The 23,115-nt window shown below is 36.5% G+C and overlaps 1 protein-coding gene and 1 pseudogene across 2 annotated transcripts in view; one reads left to right on the forward strand and one right to left on the reverse strand.

Moving 5' to 3' along the window:
- The window catches only part of LOC127841066 (uncharacterized), a 34,871-nt gene extending 26,650 nt beyond the window's left edge, over window positions 1–8,221 (forward strand). Inside the window, exons 8-12 of one of the 2 annotated variants that reach the window (XM_052369604.1) lie at window positions 1,448–1,471; window positions 2,759–2,897; window positions 4,529–4,625; window positions 4,775–4,879; window positions 6,012–8,221. In XM_052369604.1, the coding sequence (XP_052225564.1) occupies window positions 1,448–1,471; window positions 2,759–2,897; window positions 4,529–4,625; window positions 4,775–4,879; window positions 6,012–6,410 (764 nt within the window). In that variant the 3' untranslated portion in view covers window positions 6,411–8,221. The remainder of the gene's footprint in view (window positions 1–1,447; window positions 1,472–2,758; window positions 2,898–4,528; window positions 4,626–4,774; window positions 4,880–6,011) is intronic. The other variant, XM_052369605.1, reaches the window with a different exon arrangement.
- A 4,020-nt stretch (window positions 8,222–12,241) lies between these two features.
- The window catches only part of LOC127841068 (anoctamin-7-like), a 51,243-nt pseudogene continuing 40,369 nt past the window's right edge, over window positions 12,242–23,115 (reverse strand).

Consider the following 23,115-nt stretch of genomic DNA (forward strand, 5'->3'; position numbering starts at 1 on the left):
TATTTGGCACATTTGTACACCATCATTAGATGGTATGTCGCGCGAAATAATAACGTTGATATCTCCAAGGTCAAGGTCACACTTTGATTTCAAAGATCAAAAATGGCCATAAATGAGCTTGTCCGAGCCATAACTTTGTCATTCATTGTGAGATTTTAAAATCATTTGGCACATTTGTTTACCATCATTGAACGGTGTGTCGCACGAAAGAATTACATCAATATCTCCAAGGTCAAGGTCGCCACGACTAAAATTAGATTTATTTTGAAACAAGGGGGATAACTATGAACAATCAGTGACTTGTTTTTCAAATTGAAAACCTGGTTTTGTGACAATTTTGTCCCTTGTTATTAATTTAAGTTGAATACAAATTCTAACTTATATAAACACAACACAGTCTTTTGTGGAGCTTGATTGCTAAAAGCATGATAAAGCAGTCACAGTGTTGTAATATACTTGCGTTTGTGAATTGAAGCTTGTCCAAAATGTAACTTTTGATATTTTATATAATGCATATTCAAAATAACTTCAATCAAATGACCGCCATGTAAGATGGCTTGTAATGTGTAACAATCATCTCTCTATCTCATAGGTGAAATAAGCACTTTAAGGTCAAAGGTCAAATGTAGTGATAAAACAGCTTGTTTTCGGAATGTACTTTTCTCATGCATCATGCAATTTAAAATATCTGTAAAATGTCACCTTAAGAAGAAATGTGTCATGTGTACAATCCATCTCTGCACCCCAAACATCAAGATTTAATTTTAGAAGTTAAATGTGGCCATTAAACAACTTGCCTAGACTGGTACTTCATCATTTATCATGCAATTTTAAAACAGTTTGTCACACATGTTCACAATGATAGCTGCTTGACATGACTTCATACCTCAAAGATCAAGGTCACACATAACGGTCAAATATTAAATTTGGCCATACAAGAGCTTGTCCTGACTGAATCTTCATCATACATTATGTCATCATGTAATTCTTAAAAATAAATGGGAAAAAATGTTCACCATGTGGACAGGGTGTGTCACCCTTTGGACAAAGGCCAAGGTCCGACTTTTGACCGAAGTTCAAACATTTGCATGATTCAATTTTTTTAACAATTTCAAACATTATTGACAGTTGGCTCTATATGTTGCCAAGAGGCATCTAGTTCATTACAACAGATTATTGAAACTCATGAATGGGCGTATTGATACCTGTCCAGGTTTCAAGTGTTACTTTAACTTTAGTTGTTAATTTAATACATAACTTATATATTTCTATGTATCTCGGGGTGTCAAACTGCTTATATCAAACATTGTGCAGTTTAAGTGCTTTTACCTCTTTAACCAACTTCTTTTCTGTTGTACCAACTTTTCTTCACAAAAAACAGCAAGACTTGTGTTTATTGTTTTGTGAAATCTTGTTGCACTGTACCGTTGTTTGTGATGTTGTGCAGGAAATGAAGATGGACCCATCCCAGGTAGTGTAGCATGGTATTTACAGTTTACTGTCTGTATGAATTTTTGTTTTAACATTTTAGCCTCAATCTGGGAAAACTGGGCTTGATGTCTGTTTGTAAATTATCTTCCCAGATTAGCCTGTGCAGTCTATGCAGGGTAATCAGGGAGAACACATTCTATCTGGACTGGATTTTCGTTAAGATGGGAATTTCTCTGTAGGAAACATACAATAAAAGCAACAAGTGTTGTCCCTGATTATCCTGTGTGCACTGAACAGGCTAATCTGTAACAACATTACACACAGCCCTTTAGTTCCGTTTTCACAGAGTGAGACATATTTATAGCAGTGTTTTTTTCTTATTTGTTTACCCTGGCTATGAATATTTTTTATCAGTTTTTTAAGTGGTAATCTTGGAACATGTTATTGTTATTTCTCCTCATTACCTTTATGGGGCACGGTCAAAAGCCAAGGTCATTGATATGAAGGGTAGGTCTGCCAGTTGGTTGCCTAGGAAATACTATGTCAGATGTTACTTGCATTCATTCAGTAAAGGATAAGGTTATATTTTTACTATTAATATTTAAGGTTTACTGTATTTCTTGAAGTGTGCATTATTTTTTGTAACAAATCATTACATAAAGATGTAGTTTTATTACTCACTGTGATTTTGCATGTATTAATATATATGTAGAAATAACAACCATTTATAATAATTTTATGCATGATTTCACAAAACAGAAAAAAACCAATGTGTACAAAAAAGGTGTGTAATCTCCAGTCATTTACATGTGTTTTTTTAATAGATATCTTAATTATTAATTTCAGTTATATTGCCATTAAATTAAAGGCAGAATGACACAAAATAGTTTGTTTTAAAATATTCGTTAGAAATTTTGTTTTACGTTTGGCAGTGTATCAAATATTATATAATTAAATTGAATAATTTTCCTTATTAACACCCTGCATGTTACATCAGTATTTTGTCCCTACTTTACTGCAATCCCCTCTTAACCAGATTTTTTGTCCTGGTCCCTTACGTGTTTGGTTTGAAAGGGTTCCACTGTATTTCTTGTGCATGTGCATAAAGTGTCATCCCAGATATGCCTATTTCGTCTGCACAGGCTCATCAATGAATGCACTTTCCACCTTATCTGGATATTTTCTAATAAGCCACTTCCTTTAAACGAAAAATACACTATAAACAAAAAGTGTCATCCCTGATTAGCCTGTGCAGACTGGGTCGGCCTCACTTTACACACATGCATTAAACCCTGTTCTGTTAGAGCAAGGCTCAATTTTATTTCAGAGGTGAAGCCATACATTGTAAATGATAGACTGTTTGCTGAGCCAATACAGAGAAGTCTGTTTGCTGGCTACGACTATCAGCAGTCTGAGCCAAAAAAGGACAATGAGAAACCTACCTACGAGGAGCCACGATTTGTGAGGTAGGAAGTGTAGTAAGGAGGTAGAAAATGTAGTGGTGAGGTAGAAAATTAGTGGTTAGGAAGGACATGTAGTGGTGAGGTATTATATGTAGTAGTGAGGTTGGAAATGTAGTGGTGAGGTAGAAAATGTAGTGGTGAGGTTGGAGTGTAGTGGTGAGGTTGGAAGTGTAGTGGAAAGGTTTGAAATGTAGTGTTAGGTGGGATATGTAGTGGTGAGGTAGGATCTGTGGTGATGGTGTTGGCAATGAAGTGGTAAGGTTGGAAATGTAGTGTTATGTAGGATATGTAGTGGTGAGGTAGAATATTTAGTGGTGAGGAAGGACCTGTTGTGGTGAGGTAGGATATGTAGTGGTAAGGTTGTAAATATAGTGTTAGGAAGAATATGTAGTGGTGAGGTTTGATAAGTTGTGGTAAGGTAGGATATGTAGTGGTAAGGTAGGAAATGTAGTGGTGAGGTTGGATATGTAGTGGTGAGGTTTGATATAGAGTGGTGAGGTAGGATATGTAGTAGTGAGGTAGGATATGTAGTGGTGAGGTTGGATATGTAGTGGTGAGGTTTGATATAAAGTGGTGAGGTAGGATATGTAGTGGTAGGGTAGGATGTGTAGTGGTGAGGTCAGAAATGTAGTGGTAAGGTAGGATATGTAGTGGTGAGGTTGGACATGTAGTGGTAAGGAAGGATATGTAGTGGTGAGGTTGGATATAGAGTGCTGAGGTTGGAAATAGAGTGCTGAGGCAGGATATAGAGCGGTGAGGTAGGAAATTTAGTGTTGAGGTAGGAAACGTAGTGCTGAGGTAAGATATTTGATGGTGAGGTTGGAAATGTAGTGGTAAGGTAGGATATGTAGTGGTGAGGTTGGAAATGTAGTGGTTAGGTAGGAAATGTAGTGCTGATGTAGGATATAGAGTACTGGGGTTGGAAACAGAGTGATGAGGTTGGAAATGTAGTTGTGATGTTGGAAATAGAGTAATGAGGATATGCATTGTATAAGTTGGAAATCCAGTGGTTTGATAGTAATGTTAGAAATCACGGTACAGTGGTTAGGTAAGTAATCTACTGATTTGTTTGCAAATCTTTTGAATATGTTTGAAATAAATTGGTATGGTGTGAAGGTAAGAAATTATGTTGGATGGTAGCAAAGCTATTGGATAAGTTTTAATCAAGTGGTATGATAGCAGTTATTGTTGTTGGGTTGGTTATCTAGTTTTACAGTGGAAAGGTAAGACATCTTACAGTTGAATTGCAAATCTAGCAGTCAGGTAAGATTTGTATGCCCCCGGATTGAATGTCTGTCATTCTGTCCCAAAACTTAAACCTTGGTTAAAAAGTTTGGCAATAACTTTTGCAATATTGAAGATAGCAACTTGATATTTGGCATGCATGTGTATCTCATGAAGCTGCACATTTTGAGTGGTGAAAGGCCAAGGTCATCCTTCAAGGTCAAAAGTAAGACAATGCAATCCAAGGGAAGTAATAAGCTTTAAACGGGAGATAATTTCTAAACCTGCCAAATGATATATTGAAATATTATTTCAAAGCGGCGCAATAGGGGGCATTGTGTTTCTGACAAACACATCTCTTGTTCTTTTTTAAATAATCTACCTATTGCCTATATTTATTGCTTATACAGGGTGAGTATCCCCCGGTCCACCCTGGCTGCACCCAGTCGAGTAAAGCCTCACCGTAGAAATAGCTTTGATGCTGCTGACTCCATGGCTCTATCAAAGGTACAGTTGCTCAATTTGTATGCTGCATGTGAATACTAAGATAGTGTTGAATACTGATAACTTTTAGTTTTTAGAAAATCAGATCCATGACCTGTGGAGAGTGTTTCAAGTTAACATATGGAGAACATTAACGTGTTACCTTGTTACAGCACTGCATGAAGGGGTGGAACAGCACCCAGCCGTCTATGATGCCTGCCTCCCGGACGATAGGTCTCCGTGACGACACAAAGGGACTCAAGTCAGCTGTTAGAACGGTGAGACAGTCTGTGCTGTCAGCAGTTATAGAGAGTATTTGCTCCTGTTACAGTAATGCATAGTGTGTATTGTTTGAAACATGTATTATTGGATAACTTTTTTTTTATGCTCCCCAAAATATTTTCGGTGGAGCATATAGTTGCCAGTTTGTAGTTCCTTCCTTCTGTCACACTTTTGTTACAGTTTCTCATAGCACCTTCAATACTTTACCAATCTCTTTCATATTTGGCATGTAGGTACCTTGCATGGACCTCTACCTTTTGATGAGGTTTGAGGTCACTGGGGTCAAGGTCACCGAGGCTAATAATAGATTTTTTCCGTCACACTTTTGTTACAGTTTCTCATAGCACCTTCAATTCTTTACCGATCTCTTTCATATTTGGCATGTAGGTACCTTGTATGGACCTCTACCTTTTGATGAGGTTTGAGGTCAATGGGGTCAAGGTCACTGATGCTAATAATAGATTTTTCTGTCACACTTTTGTTACAGTTTCTCATAGCAACTTCAATTCCTTACCGATCTCTTTCATATTTGGCATGTAGGTACCTTGCATGGACCTCTATCTTTTGATGAGGTTTGAGGTCACTAAGGTCAAGGTCATCGAGGCTAATAATAGATTTTTCCGTCACACTTTTGTTACAGTTTCTAATAGCACCTTCAATTCTTTACCTATCTCTTTCATATTTGGCATGTAGGTACCTTGCATGGACCTCTACCTTTTGATGAGGTTTGAGGTCACTGGGGTCAAGGTCAAGTTCACCGAGGCTAATAATATATTTTTTTAGGTGGTTATTAACACATAGATTGACAAAGCGCATTATCGGGGAGCATCCATCAGTTTCACTGATATTCTTGTTTTTCCAAGAACATGTGTGGGTGAATCTTTCATACAGACCTAGGTTGGGATTGCATGCTTTAGTAATGGTCCATTTAAGAATTCATTTCATTTAAATAAATGTATTTAAGTGTATTTATACGGGAAAATATATAAAAATCTTCTTTTTAATATGGATACCCTTTTGCTATCAACATAAGCTGAGTGTGGTGACAGCCAAGGTTTTCATTGTAATATTGACATACACGTCTCATTTCCTCTGCTTAAAACTAACAGTTGTTTCCCATCATGACAGACACTAGATGATGCCGAGACTCTAGCTGCCAACTTCCCGTACGAATGGAACGCCAAGGAGCAGTCAATCAGCCGCCCCCTGCCTCGCCCTACCTACCAACCTGAAGCCAAGTATGCAGACAGCACCTGGCCCAGCGCTCTGAAAGGGAACGTTAAGGGTAGCTACTCTGGCGCTTACAAAGGGGACATAAGTGCGTACAGAAGTGACACTACTGGGTTGAAGGGGAACATAAGCAGTAGCTACACGGGGGCATACCCAGGAGAAAGTAGTGGAAGTTACCTGCAGGCTTCAGATGGGTTGCAGAGAGCTACGGATGAACTCTTAAACTCTACCTACTCGCTAATGTACGAGATGAAGAGATTGAAACACGAGCGCAGTGACAACCCCATACGATTGTAGATTTACCTGCGTCTATTTGTACTATGCCCATATGTGATAGATATTTAAAATATGATTAATTTATTTTTATCCGATATTTTTGTTTCTTGGACAAGATGATACTTTTGAAGGCATAAGTTTTGTGATATTAAGGAGATGAAGTGTCATGCAAAAATGGGTCTTATGCTATATGCAGGCAGCGTCGGTCCATACCAGGCTGCCAATCGCTCAGTCTGGTCAGGGTCTTACCTGCCCCCTAAAGATAACGTGAAACTTTGTGTGACTTTCCAGCAGAAAGAAAAGCTCCTGAACAGACCGTGAGAATATTGCCGCATATGGCATCATAAGACCCATTTTTGCATTACGCTGATCAAGTTATGCTTACAGTAATTCTAATGGAATCTATTTGCAAATATTCTTATAGTAGAAAGATTAAGTAGTTAGTTAGCCATTATATTTCTTTTTGCATTTAGTTCACTCTTATTGTTCAATGGTAAACCAAGTAGTATTATATGCCTTTCATTTTGTAAAGAGATTACCTGATAATTTACTTGTGTGCCAAGAAATCTAGGTAAAATTCCATTTTGTCCTGCTCCTGACATATCAGTGTGTAAGCTTCTCATATACGTGTATGCTGGTGTTGAGACATTTACGAAGGTTCCTTTGTCAACCCATTTATGCCAAGTGGACTCTCCCATCCTTCTAAATTGGATCAATTTATTTCCAAAATTAGGGATGTCTAGTATATTTATTTCTATATTTAGAATACTTCTTACAGAAATTTCTTTAAGCAAACAGCGCAGACCCAGATGAGACGCCGCATGATCGCCGAATCATGCGGCGTCTCATCTGGGATCAATTTATTTCCAAAATTAGGGATGTCTAGTATATTTATTTCTATATTTATAATACTTCTTACAGAAATTCCTTTAAGCAAACAGCGCAGGCCCAGACGAGACGCCGCATGATCGCCGCATCATGCGGCGTCTCATCTGGGTCTATGCTGTTTGACAATGCCTTTTTTCAGGACTCTAGGCATACATGAGTTAACATCAGTTGCACAAGACCTGTACAAAGTGAATGAAGTGTGTTAAATAATAATTAATTGTTATGTTAAGTGTTTACTTTGAGTAACACTTTTTCTTATATTTTTATAACTTCCAAAATCAGACAAACAGTTATGTCTTAATACTAAGATCTCATGCTTTTATAAGAATTCATTTCTGGTCAAATTAAATGCTTCCATAATTCTAATTCTCCAGTACTTTTGAACGAAATTTACTTATTTAAAATGTGTATACAGATTACCAGCTGATCATTGTAAATGATGTGTTAGTTAATTAATATTCATTTACATACTAGTGTGTCTAGTTCTGGGAAACTGGGGTTTAATGTGTCTTGCCAGATAAGCCTGCGCAGTTAGCACAAGAGAATCAGGGTAACTTTCCATCTAAACTGTAATTTTGCTAAGAAGAGACTTTCTTTCAAAGAAAAGAAAATGTGCATAAAGTGTTGTCCCAGATGCCGGCTGCACAGACTAATCTTGGACGACACTTAACACATGAATTAAGCCTTGTTTTCCCACGCTTAGGCTCAAATACATTAAGATTGTATGGGCATTGTCTGCAGTTTCAGGTTTTAGATGCTTTTTATCAAAATCTTCAGAATTGAAGTATCAGTTGTGTAGAAGAACATAACAATTTGTTTTGCTATATTGTATACACCAAGTCATCAATAATGATGTTTTGTGATGTACGTATGGATATATAGGTTGTAAAGTCACAAAATATTTTTTATATTTAGTATGGTTTTAAATAAATAAATGAATAATATTCTTGTTTCTCTTTATGTTCAGAGTTACTTACCAATTTTCTTATGGGTAAAATAACTTTGGGAACAGAAATACATACAAGCAAACAATGTTACTTTTCGTTGATTTATTTTATTTACAAGAGAATAAATATTCTATTAAAATGTTGATCAAGAAATGTAGACTCAACACCCTTAAATGTGTCGCGCTTTGTGAAAAGAGGGTTTGATGTATGTACATAAAGTTTATTCCCAGTTTAGCCTGTGCAGTCCGCACAGGCTAATCAGGGCCACGCTTTCCATCTAAACTTGATTTTTGCAAAGAAGAGACATCTTTGAAACAAAAAATATCAACAGCGGAAAGTGTCAACCCTGATTAGCCTGTGCGGACTGGACAGGCTAATCTGGGACGACACTTTATGCACAAGCATTAAACACCCTTTTCATATAGCACCCTCAAATATGAAGTCAACGGATACATATAACAGATATAAAATGTACAGAACAACAATATACCAGAATCATTATATGTGTCGTGTTCTGAGAAAACTGGGCATAATGTATGTGCGTAAAGTGTCATCCCAGATTAGCCTGTCCAGTCCGCATCAGGGATGACACTTTCCCCTTTTATGGTATTTTTCGTTAAAAGGAAGTCTCTTCTGAACAAAAATCCAGTTAATGCGGAAAGTGTCGTCACTGATTAGCCTGTGCGGACTGCACAGGCTGATCTGGGACGACACTTTACGCACATGCATTATGCCCAGTTTTCTCAGAACGCGACTCATATATAAAATGTTTAACAAACTTGGTACAATGACTTGGAATTTATTTGGCCCATGACACTTTTTTCATGGTACATAGCAAAATCACAATGGACATACTGGAAAGCTTATTAAAGTAATCTTTATATTATAACATGACTGTTTTTAATCAAATAAGCCGCGTTCTGTGGAAAATGGGTTGTATGCATATGCATATAACAAATGTCTGAGCTTTTCCCATGCATTCTTTAACCTAAAGCCAATACAATTGTAACAAAACACTTGGTGGTGTAAATAAACTCAAAGTGACTAAAAGAATCAAACATGTCATGAAACAAGTACAAACTATCGGTATACAGGTAAATAAAGGATTACTTTTCTACATAATGATACGTAACAACAAGCAGTACAGTTCTTACACGGTACTACCATGAGCTGAGTAATAACTTCAATCAATACGAGTCCAGCTCTGGGAAAATGGTGTTTAACCCTTAGCATGCTGGGAAATTTGTAGTCTGCTAAAATGTCGTCTGCTGAATTTTTTTAATTAGCATTTTCTTTGATTTTTTTCAAAGAATACTATCAGAATAGCAAACAGTGTGGATCCTGATGAGACGCCACATTTTGGGGCGTCTCATCTGGATCCAAACTGTTTGCAAAGGCCTTCAAAATTCGGTTCCAGCACTGAAAGGGTTAATGCATTTGCTTGCAGTTTTGCCTCAGTCTTCACAGTCTAATAATTGACAACACTAAAAATAAATTTACTCTAGACAGAAAGTGTCGTCCTTGATTGGCTTGCGTAAAAAAAATTCCGGAAAACGGTTATTATAGAAACAAAAATAAGTCCAAGGCCCATAACCTCCCCAAATATCAATGGATCAAAACAAATATCCCACCACGAAGCGTATATTGACAGGAGTTGAAACGAGTATTTGACCCTTACTGTTGTCAATTCAAATTTATGCAAAAACTTATCATCCGATTGTATTGGTTTATACGTTATCTTGTTGCTTATTTATTCCTCTATTAACAAAAATATAACTTTTAGTATATATCCGTTGTTATTAATGGATGTATAGCGAGTTAAACACGAGAAATACACATTTTATGTTTTGCCCACGTGCGTTTAACCTTGTCGATACTTAGTTACGTAACCAGTAGCTATCGATTAGCGTACATCGAAGCGCCGAGGTTACACATTTTGATGTACCCACTAACGTCTTTTTTCTAATTTTACTTTTATTTCTCGGCTTATTTTGACAAATTATATATCATTAGAAGGCCTACATTTCCTAGTTTTCAGATATATAAATATATATGAAGTTTTACTTCTAATTTGGGCAGCCCGGCGAGTTATAACTTTAACTTCTGCAAATATCATACCGTTTTAGAATCTATATTAACGGTAAACATGGTCGTACTTTATACAGATTTGTAACGTTTATATTAGGAGTTCAGTTTTTAAAACTACATCTTGTTTAGGAGAAAAGAATTTTGTAAACGATAGAAAAAATGGGTTTAAAAATGAAAATAAATAAGGAATGACTTTGTACGAAAGTAGCTCGCGGTCATTACGCTCCGAACTGATGCTACAGTCTTAGCGATTATGCTTTTGTTTAAATTTCCGTTGCCAGGATTATTATAATTTTTTTATCGAATGTATTGTTCACGAAACATATCAATACATCTTACTATTGATGAAGCTTAATAAATTAACGATTTCAGCTATGGTTTATAACACTGAAAGGGTGATAATTTTATATGAGACCTCGTATATAGCCGACCCTCTTGATATCTTCGGCTTTGCACACTTCAAATAAAATGGGTGTGAAAAAACATTCGTTTGTTTTTTATTATCAAAGAGGTTATTATGTATAATGAATATGATATGAAAGGTGATGTACCTTAAATTATCAATTAGTTAAACTTATTTAGAGATTCTTGAAAATCACGGTCGGTGTTAAGCAGATCATTTCGTATTTTGACATCAGTGCAACATGTCCAACTATTCAAAATCGGATTTTTTTCACTGGGATGATGACGACTTAGATTTAGACGAATTGTTAGGTGATTACACATGTAGCAGTGATGATTCTGAGAATGTAAAAGCCGTGTAAGAAAGTAAAAGTGACAAAAGCAATCGGATCAGTGAGTGTCTACCAGTGTACAGAGTGCCTAAAAACTTACTTTTAGTGCCCAAAAAATGCCTCGTTTTCGGGGTCATATGATTTCCAAGCACGGATACGAAAGAGTGAATGGTAAATATTTCATTTGTTTCATTATGCTTATTTCATCGATTGCATCTGAATCGGAGGGCATTATTGTTAGTGGTAAAGAGTAACAGATCTTGTTCAGTTTGACAGAGGTAGATTGTTTTTACTCCATTACATGTGTTATAATCATTCTTGATGTTAGTTGTCTTTCACTTAGAATTAAAACAAAAATAGAGAGGTCATTGTTTGAAGCTTTGATACCTTGACTAAGCCTCATCAGGGGTGTGAGTGCCCTCTTGATAGTTTTCGGCTTTGCATACTTCAAATAAAATGAGTGTCAAAACATTCATCGTTTGTTGTTTATTTTCAAAGAGGTTGTTATGTATAATTATATGAAAGGTTATTTACCATAAATTATCAATTAATTAAAGTTATTTAAAGATTCTTGAAAATCCCGGCCGAAAAATATCAAGAGGGTCCGCTAAATACGCTGTCTCGTAATAAAATTAACACATTGTCTGTGTTAGAAACAAGAGCTGAAATCGTTAATTTATTAAGCTAGATTAATTATTAGCTTTATTGATATGTTTCGTGAACAAAATATTTCAATATATTCCATAAAAAAATATAATAATCATGACAAAGGCAATTAAATGGCCGGTATCTAAACAAAAGCATTATCGCCAAGACCGTAACATCAGTTCTCTGCGTTAGGACCGCGCGATACTTTCGTACAGCCATTCCTTACTTAATTTCATTTTTAAAACCATTTTTTTTCTATCGTATACAGAATTCTATTTTCCTAAGCAAGATGTAATTTTTTAAACTGAACTCCAAATATCAACGCTAGAAATCGGTATAAAGTTCGAACATGTCAACCGTGAATCTAGACTCTAAAACGGTGTGATATTTGCAAAAGTTAAAGTTATAACTCGCCGGGCTGCCCAAATCAGAAGAAAAACATAATATATATTTATATATCTGAAAACTACGTAACGTAGGCTTTCTAATGATATATAAGTTGTCAAAATCGGCCGAGAAATGAAAGTATAATAAGAAAAAAGACGTGAGTGGGTACATCAAAATGTATAACCTCGGCGCTTCGATGTACGCTAATCTTTGCATAAAAACCATCCATAAAATGGTTATTAGAGTGAAAATTTATATACCCAATATTGTCTTAAATCTCCATGCCTTTTACTTTCTATTAATAAAAGCTCCTACCTTGGATTATATTCCTTCAAAAATTACTTCCCTTGTCAAAAATGATCTTGTACCAGCCAAATTAAAAATAAAAATTATCTCCCTTTAAAGCTTATTACTTTCCTTGGCAACAATTTAAATAATTAAAAGGGTTGCATTTTCGTCAAAAATCAACGGAACGGAATACATTTTACACTTCAACTGTAAGTCATGTAGGTAGACTCTTATACAAAAAAAGCTCAATATCTTAAAGCAGTGCGACTCCTATATGCCACCCTACCTAAAAATTGCCTCGTAAATACAACAGTTAGAATATAGAACATTAAGTAAAATAACAGTATTTCAATAATAAAGAATATAAACACATTTCTTTATGACATTGCATAATAAATCTAATCATTAATAATGATTACAATAAAATATTTAGTGTCCTCTTGCATTGTGTACACACCGGTATTACTGACAATAACGCAGTGATGTCACCATCTATGTATAGAATGGTCCTCTTGTTCACCATAAGTCTGCTGTGTAACCCATAATTTCAAAAGTAGGGGGTACATGCACCCTAAAATAAAATGTGTGGTGTGGTTTATAGTTTAAAATTTCATAGTATATTGGTATACTTATCATTGTGTATCATTCTAAATCTCACAATGTATCGTTACAAATCTTCATCTTCATCAATTGTACCCAGATGTATCGTACCTTTATTTGGAAGCTGCCATATTGAGGTGTCTCAGAAAATGTTTCGTATAGCAATGCCATACGTGTAGTCATGCCTCAATTGTTTATTACTGTGGGTTATCACCCTTGCATACATCATTAACTCTCCTGGTCCCCCATCCTCACCAGGATTCTTTCTATTGAATGCATCGTTAACTCCCATGTCACTCTTCCTTGCCAGGATTCTCTCCCTTGAATAGACAATTAACTCCCCTGCCCTCCATCCTCCCCTCTCACCATCTGAAATTGTAAAGGCAGATGATTGAAATAAGACTTTTCACGTCAAGTCTTTGTCAATACTAGTTCATACAAACTCGTTCAGTTTGTTTCTGTGCTTTAGATAAATAATAGTATACAAATATTACAATAGTTGTATAAAAATAGTGTAATAGTGGTATAAAAGTAGTATACTAATAGAAAAATAGTACTATAATAGTAGCATGATGGTAGTATAATAGCTGTATCATAGTAGTATACAAATAGTTAAAACCTTATGCAATAGTAGTTAAATAGTATTTTAATTCTAGTATCAAAGTAGCATTTCAATAGGATATGTGTAATATAAAAAATAATATAACAGCAGTATAATAGTAGGATAAAAGTGGTATAACAGTAGTATAATTGTAGTATACAAATAGCATACCAGTTGTATAATAGTAGCATAATAGTAGTATAACAGTTATGTTTAAGACTAAAAGCCTTTGTTGTACAAGTACAATTGTAAATGAATTAATCTAACTTCTTGATAACAATACAATGATTAGGAAACGTTTGCTTACGTAACGGTCCGTTTTCTGGAGACACTCTTAATATATACTCAAACGCACGCAGAAAGGGGTTTGCTTGCACAACCAAAATGGCGGGTGGGTACTCATGTTGTAGAATAAAATCCACATAAACTAATATTGTTGTTGTCTATACCGTATTTTACGTATTATAAATTGATTAAAGTACTTATGGGGTCAAACATTCGCAGCAATCATATCGTTCAATGGAGCTATAAATACGAAACAACTTTTGGTAGAAATTCGCTTTTACTGAACGCACTACAGAAGATTTCATTAACATCTTTTCTCTGACGGACATCATCTTGAAAGACTTCATCTTGAAATGCTGAACTCACTTTTACCTTAACAAGAGCTTTAATTGTTCCAAATATGCGTCATACTAACACACTGTGTTATCAGCTCAGATAAATGACAAATAACTCAGGATTGTACGGATCATAAGGGATAAATATGTCTAACACATATATACACATCATGCCGATGGCATATTGAAAGTTTCAAATCAGTCATCAGTGAACTGAATGACAGAAAAAATAGGGAGAACAACCTTGTAAATGGAATAGACGAACAAAACTAGACCAACCCTGTTGAAAGATTGAACCACGATAAAGAAAAAGCCATCACAGTAGAAGAAACATGTGGGGTAAAAGTAAGAAATGACGACATAATAAAAATAGTGGTCTATTAGTTTTTTCCATTGATCTGTAATACTTTCCTAGACGCACTATTTTTATTATGTCGTCATTTAGATTTATATATAATTTTCCCTTTCTTTGGCTTATGAAAATAGTTTCTTCTCGTTATCTCTTTCTATTTGGGTCATGGCATTTGATATTCTTATTTCACGTGTTTCTTATTTCTCTTTCAGATTGCTTCCTTATTTGAGGCATGTTATTTTCGTTTGTTTGTCTGCAAAGGTTACACGCAGGTTAGATCTATTCCATATGAACATTGATAACGATACAGGGAGAGGACTCATCTTATATATACATGAAGATCTTATAGCCGAAGAAGTGAAGATGAAAAATGAATTTGAAGAAAATATTTTTGTAAAAAATCAAAACTGGTAACAATGAGCACCTACTAGTCGGCTCTTTCTGATCACTATCAGACAACACGAGCAGGATACACGAAGCATCGCGAAAACATATAAACGAAGCAACAAAAACTAGTTCTGACCTACTATCAATGGGGGACTTTAACCTCCCAAACATAGATTGGAGACCCTTCTCATAAAAGGAGAATACAGCGAGGAGCAAAAATTTATAGATACCCTGCAGGACAACTTCCTATTCCAGAAAGTGACTGAACCTACAAGATGGAGGGGCTCTAACGATCCAAGTGTCTTAGATCTCATAATCACCGCAGACAAAAATGCCATTGAAATTTGAAGAAATAGAATACCTAAGTCCACTAGGGAAAGTGACCACTGTGAAATCCTATTCAGTTACATATGCAAGGTGAAACTGAAACAAAAAATGATAAAAAGAGGAAGAACTATAGAAAATCAAACTACGACGAATTAAAAAAAAATGAGTTGGATGTGTTTAACTGGGATGAGTTGCTGAACAACCAAAATGAAAACAGTGTACATAGCATGGGGAAATTTTTTTAACAAATATTACGGAACTGGAGGAAAGACATGTAGCAACATAGAAAACATCAAACAAGACAACACAAGTACCATTAGGTCAAGACATAGTAGAACTGATCAAGAAATAATCAAGACTGTCAAAGAAGTTTGGTCAAACAAAAGAACCAGCCATCAGAACAAAATACAAAAGGGTGAGAAACAAAATAACAAACTAGTACGTTTAGCGAGAAAAGAGTATGAAGAAAATCTGGCGAGAGAAGCAAAGACAAACCCCCAAAAAATCTGGCAGTACATTAAATCAAAAAGTAAAACCAAACAGGAGATAACAAAAAAAAGGCAAACATTCTAGGAAGCTTCTTTAGCAGTGTATTCTTTAAAGAACCCGACGAAAATGTATCTGAACTAAAGCAAATACAGCCCAATAAGGAATGGTAAGACAGGGATATAAACGAACGTAAAATAGCTAAATTACTCAAATCTTTGAAACGAGACAAATCTCCAGAAATGGATGGTATGCATCAATTATTCTTAAGAGAACTAAGCAGCCGACTAGCAAAACCACTCAACATAATATTCAATAAATCAAAACAACAAAGAAGAGTACCAAACGGCTGGAAAGAAGCAAGTATAAGTGAAATCTAAATGAAAGGAAACAAAACACTCGCAAGTAACTACAGACATGGTTAGCCTGACATAGGTAATCTGCAAGGTAATGGAAAAACTAGTAACCGAACATTTAATGAACCAATTCGATAACAACAGATTCTTCACAAAAAAACAGTATGGGTTTATAGCAGGACGATCGACATCATTACAACTACTAAGAGGACTAGAGGAGTGGACAGAAGCCGTAGATAATGGGAAAGGCGTTGACTGTGTCTATATTGATTATCTGAAAGCCTTCAACAAAGTCACCCACAAAAGACTTATAAACAAATTAAAGGCATAAAACATAAGAAATAACATGATAGACTGGATCGAGAACTACCTAAGTGGAAGGAAACAACAGGTTGCAGTCAACAATGCCTGCTCAAACTGGCAAGATGTAACTTCAGGCATACCTCAAGGTTGAGTTCTGGGACCAGTACTATTTGTCATCTACATAAACGACCTGCCAGACACTGTCCAATCCTCAGTATACCTTTTTGCAGATGACACAAACATATTTCAACTGGTTAACGACAACAAAGACCGAGAAATACTTTACAGAGATCTAAAACCACTAACCAAATGGAGTGGTACATGGCTGCTAAAATTCCACCCTGGCAAATGGAAATACCTCCACTTTGGAAACAAGAAACCGTCGGAGACGGGTGATGCTCCCCAAAGGTTTTTTTGTCACAATATTGCACTTTATATTCAGATAAAAGGACACGTCTTGAGGGCACAATAGTTGGGGGGACAAGAATTTTTTTATAGAAAATTTCAAAGGGCCATAACTCTGTGAAAAATCATCCGACAAGAATCCGCTGATAATATGCACATCTCCTCTTGGTAGTGAAGCTTCACATAAAGTTTCATTGAATTTCGGTCATTAATTGCTGAGAAATAGCCCGGACAAAAATTGTGCACGGACGGACACACGGACGGACGGACAGACGAAGCGGCGACTATATGCTCCCCCCAAAAATGAACCAGACACAAACTTCCAATACAAACATATGGGGAAAGATTTAGAAGGAATCGATGAGGAGAAAGACATAGGCGTTATAATAAACGGCAAGGTCTCTTTCGAAAAACATATTAGTGAAAAAAAAAGCCAACTCTATGTCAGCAATAATTCGAAGAACATTCCAAAATCTTGACGAAAAAACATTTCTACCGCTATATAAAGCACTTTTAAGACCACACATGGACTAAGCTAGCTCGGTCTGGTTCCCTCATCTCTAAAAACACAATGACTTAATTGAAGGTGTACAAATACGTGCCACAACACAATTTGAAATATGGAGAAAGACTAAAAAAAAAACTCCCAACGCTCAATTATAGAAGACATCGTGGAGATATGATTGAAATCTACAAAATCTCAATGTGTTATATGACCAATAAGCTGCAGCCTTTATTGAGTGTAGGAAAGATCATTCTACACGTGTAACAACTAGAGGAAATACAACCAAAATCTTTGTACATGGACCAAACTTCACTCCAAGAAAATACTGCTTTACACTGAGAGCAGCAAAAATTTGGAATAGTCTCCCAGACCATGTAGCAAGTGCTAAAACCATAAATTCATTATATAATAGACTCGACAATCATTAGAAAAACCAAGATATGCTATATAACTACAAGGCAGCGATTAATTGTAACACCGTAAGTCAGATAAGTCGCGACCTTCAGATAAGTCGCGACCTTGAAGATTATAAAGAAGATTCAAAATCCGGAGTATAGGCTTGACCGTGCTGGAAAATATACATAATTATTTGATTTTGGATTATGGAAGCTGTTTGCCCCACAAACTTTTTACATTTTGTGCAGAAAAGGCGACCAACCTACAAACCGAACAACATAGTGGCTCCAATATACACCCTACTGCGGGGACAAATAAACAAAACATACACCCTAATAGTTACAGCAGTGAAAGGTAGAATGAATATTGCATGCAGACGTTTGGTAGACACAACAATATGTAGTTATACTGGAACAGCATTGAAATCATCACAACACAAGAATGTAAAAACAATCACAACTACTGTTTTCACAAAACCATTATTTCACAAAACGCAGTGACAGAATTGCAATCATGTCAACACAAAACTGTTTCAACTGTCACAACTGTTGTTCTCACAAAACTATTATTTTCACAAAACACAGTGAGACCAATGCAATCATCACATCACAATAATTTTTCAACGGTAAAAAACTGTTATTTTCACAAAACCACTATTTCACAAAACGCAATGCATTGCAATCATCGCAACACAAGAACTTAACAACAATTTCATAACTGCTGTTTTAACAAAACCACAGGCACTCAGCATGAGTTGTTACCCCCCCCCCCTTCCTCACTGCTGTGACTTAGACCTTTATAATTCTGTTTTTGGCACACCAGCCAATTTCCGAAACTCACTACTCCATCAATTTTCAACTGATTTGCACAATCTTGGAATCGAACAATTCAGAAGACTTCATACTAAAGGAACAAATCTATGCATTTTTCGCATAAGTCTACAGTAAGGCGGTAATCAAATAGCAAACTTGCATAAACATTTCATAGAATCGATCTAGCTACCACGCAAATACATGATAAGCTTGCATAATTCGGTTAGACAGTAATTCACATTGCAAGTACACATCTCATACACTCAAATAAAATTAAAATTAAACAAAATTGATCAGCTTTCCAACTATTCAACAATTGCAAAGATATTGTCGATTTGAACAAAATGGTTTTCAACAAAGCTGTGCTCTCATTGGTTAATAACGGCGGTGTGACTATTTCCTGGGCAATGGTGTAGCAATTTACTAAAGTTTTATAAAGATTGAGTCATTACATTAGAAATTTTTTTATGGGAGCATGTGGCTGAAGTCTTAGAAATAAAATGTATAATCCCAAAAGAAAACATTCTATGTGCGTTCCACCTACCTGCATGATTGTGTCTGTGTCAGCTAGTGCTTGTTTGGCGAGGTAGCGCTCACGTTTGATCTTCAGAGAGAGGCTTTCTGGGACGTCAGGGACCAGGATGTCAATCAGGCGGCAGATACCAAATACCACGTGCTGAAATAACAGAGTGGAGCATATCAAAATTGTGTTGGGAAAAAATAGACCAAAATAACAATTCATAATAACAGTGTTTGAAATAATTTTGATCTAATATAAACTGTTCTTTTACTGGTCTTTACACACAAAACAATCATAGTAGGTCAACATTAATTCACAGTAAATATGAATTGTAAAACAAGTCTTTTTGGTCTTTTCCCTGTTAATCATTGCACTATTTCTTTTTTTTAATAGAAATTTGATGTTTACCGGTAATATGACTCAATTCTTTTGAATAACCCAGTATTTTGAACTGCGGTTAATACATATTTAAGGTCTCATCTTCAGTGTCTAGGTTTTGTTTTATCAACGGTTAATTTCACTAGCTAATCTGCGCAAATTAAAGTATATTTTCACAGCCATGGTAAGTAATAATAAGTGGCTCTTGCATATTGATTTCAACATTTTAGTTCATTTGAGGATGGCAAAGTATTGAGTTTACCAACAGACACAGTAAAATATCGTTGTTAAAACATTTTGCTATGTTTGCGTGAACAAATTTAGATCAACAAAATTTAGCTCTTTAAAAAAATACGGAAATATAGCAAGAAATATGGAAATTACAGATTTCCAATATCTAAGTTATTCATTTAATTTACATAATTGTGCATTAATAAGATGTTTGCATGTCAGATACCTAAACACAAAAGGAAAATGCAAAACAGATTCCTAGATCTTTCATTGAGCAGAAAACTTATTCTCTATTTTAATTAACAGTTGTAATGTGTTTCCCGTTTATTCGGGATATATATAATGGCAACAAACACCAGTGTTATTTTTCACCATGCGGATTTTCATGGGGCTTTCCATAGCCGTTTGATTAGATACTCAATTTCCGCTATCACTTCATATACACTTATATTTATCAATGCAGCATCAACATACTAAACAATATCCCGGAAAGAGAAAAATAATGCATTTGAATATCAACCGTACTTTCGTTTTGTCAACTGACGACAGAAATGATTCGATGTACGATGTGAATCTTAATTTAGTTTTAATGCAGATTCGTTCATACGACAAAAACACCAAATTTTGTTTAACGGATCATTGCAATGATATCTATTCATACGACACACGAACACTAATTCCGATCCAAATAAAAAGACAGTTCCGCTCGGCTTAGAGGACTGGGACAGTCATGTAAAATATCAAATATAATATATATTTTTTATAAACAACTGGTAGCAAGACGAGTTGCAGATTATTGGTCAGTTACCACATTTAAACTAACTCTTTTGACCTGTTAATTCTTGTCAGTTCAATTCAACAGTTAAAAATGCCCATACTATAACTTAAAACTGGAAGCAATGATTATTTACACTATTAATGCTTCATAATTATTGTATAATTCGAATGATGCCCGTTTAATCACTATACAAGCCGGTTCCGTATACATTGTTTAACTTGGATGTCTTCAATCACTTGAGTGACTCGGGTCACCTTAGGTGTCTTGAGTGACTTTAGTCACCTCGGGTGTCTTGGGTGACTTGAGTCACCTCTGGTATCTTGGGCGACTTGGGTTACCTCGGGTGTCTTGAGTGACTTGGGTCACATATGGTGCCTTTAGTGACGTAGGTTTTGGTCACGAGGGTGACTTACACCTATTTCAACGAGACTGCGAACATTGCATCTCAGGGAATCGTCCACACAATGACAACCCATATGCCTATGCACAAACAACATGGCCTGGTTTCCAAAGGTTATGCCACAAACATCGCATTTGTTGCAATTCATCACAGGTTCATCGGTCTGGGTGTGTACGACCCTACTATCTGTGGGAACATGTTCTCTCGCGGTGCCATGTTCATATGCAGTGACAGTTTCCGCAGCTTGGCGAATACAGCTTGCGTCGTCCCCTATCCAGGAACAACATGCCTGACCCTCCGCGGCTAGATGCGGCTTCTTTTGCGCCCTTATTGGTTCTGGTGCGATTCGTTTTCTGATTACTCTCCTAACATTTAAATCAATGCAGAGTTCTCCAGCTACATCAACCCCAGGGTTACTGTCCCAACTGCTTTCACGACTTGTGTTGTCTCCGGGTGTTTTAACGCATTCCACGTTAGTCGTCTGTGTGTGTCCAGTCTTACGTATGTGTCGTTTAAGGTACATCAGTTCTTGACAGTCTTTTCCACAGTCACGCACTTGTGGCGTTTTGGTTTTATTGAGAACTGGGTAACATGCATTGCGAACCTTTCACCAGCTGGAACTTCCCCTCTGCACAGCGGACATATGGCTCTCGATCTGGGCGTGTTTTGTGTTGGCATTCCGGCACTGTAAGTAGAAAAAACATGGTCATGATGCCAAAGTGGTTTACGTCTTTTTTTTTCTTAATGAACCAAGGTCATCGTGGTTACTACCATCGTGTAGACCTCGCTCGCTGGGTCCGACATCTGATACCTCAGTTTTTATGAGCTGTCATAAAATCGGGAATATGTGTCTGACTCACCCAACAGCACTTGAGGTCTTACTTTCCTCAATTTTTCTGTGTGTATGGCCTGCACAGATCCGGACCTACCACAATTTACCTTATACAAGACGGTTGCATTTTTTCTGAAACGGTCCACGCCAGTAAAAGTAAAGTTAAGAGACCACTCTGCACGTTAAACCGGACAGAACACACATACTGAATCCCCTTCTTTGAAATGTTCATAGGCAAGTGACCTGTCAAGATACTGCTTCTGTCTTTCAATTGCCTTACCAGTGTATGTACGAACAAAGGCGTGAGCGTTTTTAAGCTGTTCTTGTAACAGCCACACCCATCGTTATGTGGTGTAGATTTAGCATTTGCTGACTTATCATATGCAAGGTCATGAGGGATAGTCCTTTTACGCCCAAGCATCATAAGATTTGAGGTTACTCCAGTAGTTTCCAGTTCCGATGACCTATAAGCAATCATAACGGATGGTAACTGATCATCCCAGTCTCGATTGTTTTCATTAACAAATGCTCTGAGCATTTTACATAAGGTTCGATTGAACCGCTCTACCATCCCGTCCGATTCGGGATTGTATGTGACGTTCTTGTTTTATTTATTTGTAACAGTCGACACATTTTTGTAAACAGTCCACTGATGAATTGTGATCTTTGATCCGAATGCACTTTCCTTAGCACACCATATCTCGACACAAATTGTTCCACAATGACACGCGCAACAGTTGCTGCTTCCATATTTGGCATTGCATACGCGTCTGTCCACTTGGTAAAGTAGTCGAATATCCCCACAATGCATTTTTTCCCATTCTCGGTGATTAGCAATTCTCCCAAAATGTCTACTGCTATATGCTCTAGAGTATAGCCACTTCTTGTAACCTGTATTGGTGCTTGATTATTTTTCGTGGGTCCTTTTCGCTTTGTGCAAATTTCACACCAATTGACTTAGATATGAATATCATGTTGTAGACCCGGAAAATAGAAACGTTACCTTATCCTCGTTAATGTCTTCTTTTTTCCTTGATGTCATGATGCCTTTATGTCATGTGCATGTCCTCTCTTCTACCTCTCTTCTCCTACCCAGAGGCAAAACTGCCTGCGATTGTAAAGTCTTGGTATTAAATCTTCCCATCTTCTGACCACAATGTCATCCTTTACATGTACGTGCTTCCATTGGTTCCACAGAGATTTCAGATATTTACTGATATGGCTTGTACATATTCAGTTTGGCTTGGGTGATAATTGTGCATGAGCCATTCTCTCATGGTGTTTCAACCTTGTCCTTGCCGATCACCGGACAGTCACGACTTCTTGCCTACATACCGTTCTGTTCAAGGCATCAGCATTGTCATTCAACCTACCAGGTCTGTTCTCGATTTTCATTTCATAAACAGATAATATCTCTAGCCACCGAGCTAACTGACCCTCTAGATCTTTGAAGTTCA

Source organism: Dreissena polymorpha, chromosome 8 (genome assembly GCF_020536995.1).
Source record: "Dreissena polymorpha isolate Duluth1 chromosome 8, UMN_Dpol_1.0, whole genome shotgun sequence".
NCBI lineage: Eukaryota > Metazoa > Mollusca > Bivalvia > Myida > Dreissenidae > Dreissena > Dreissena polymorpha.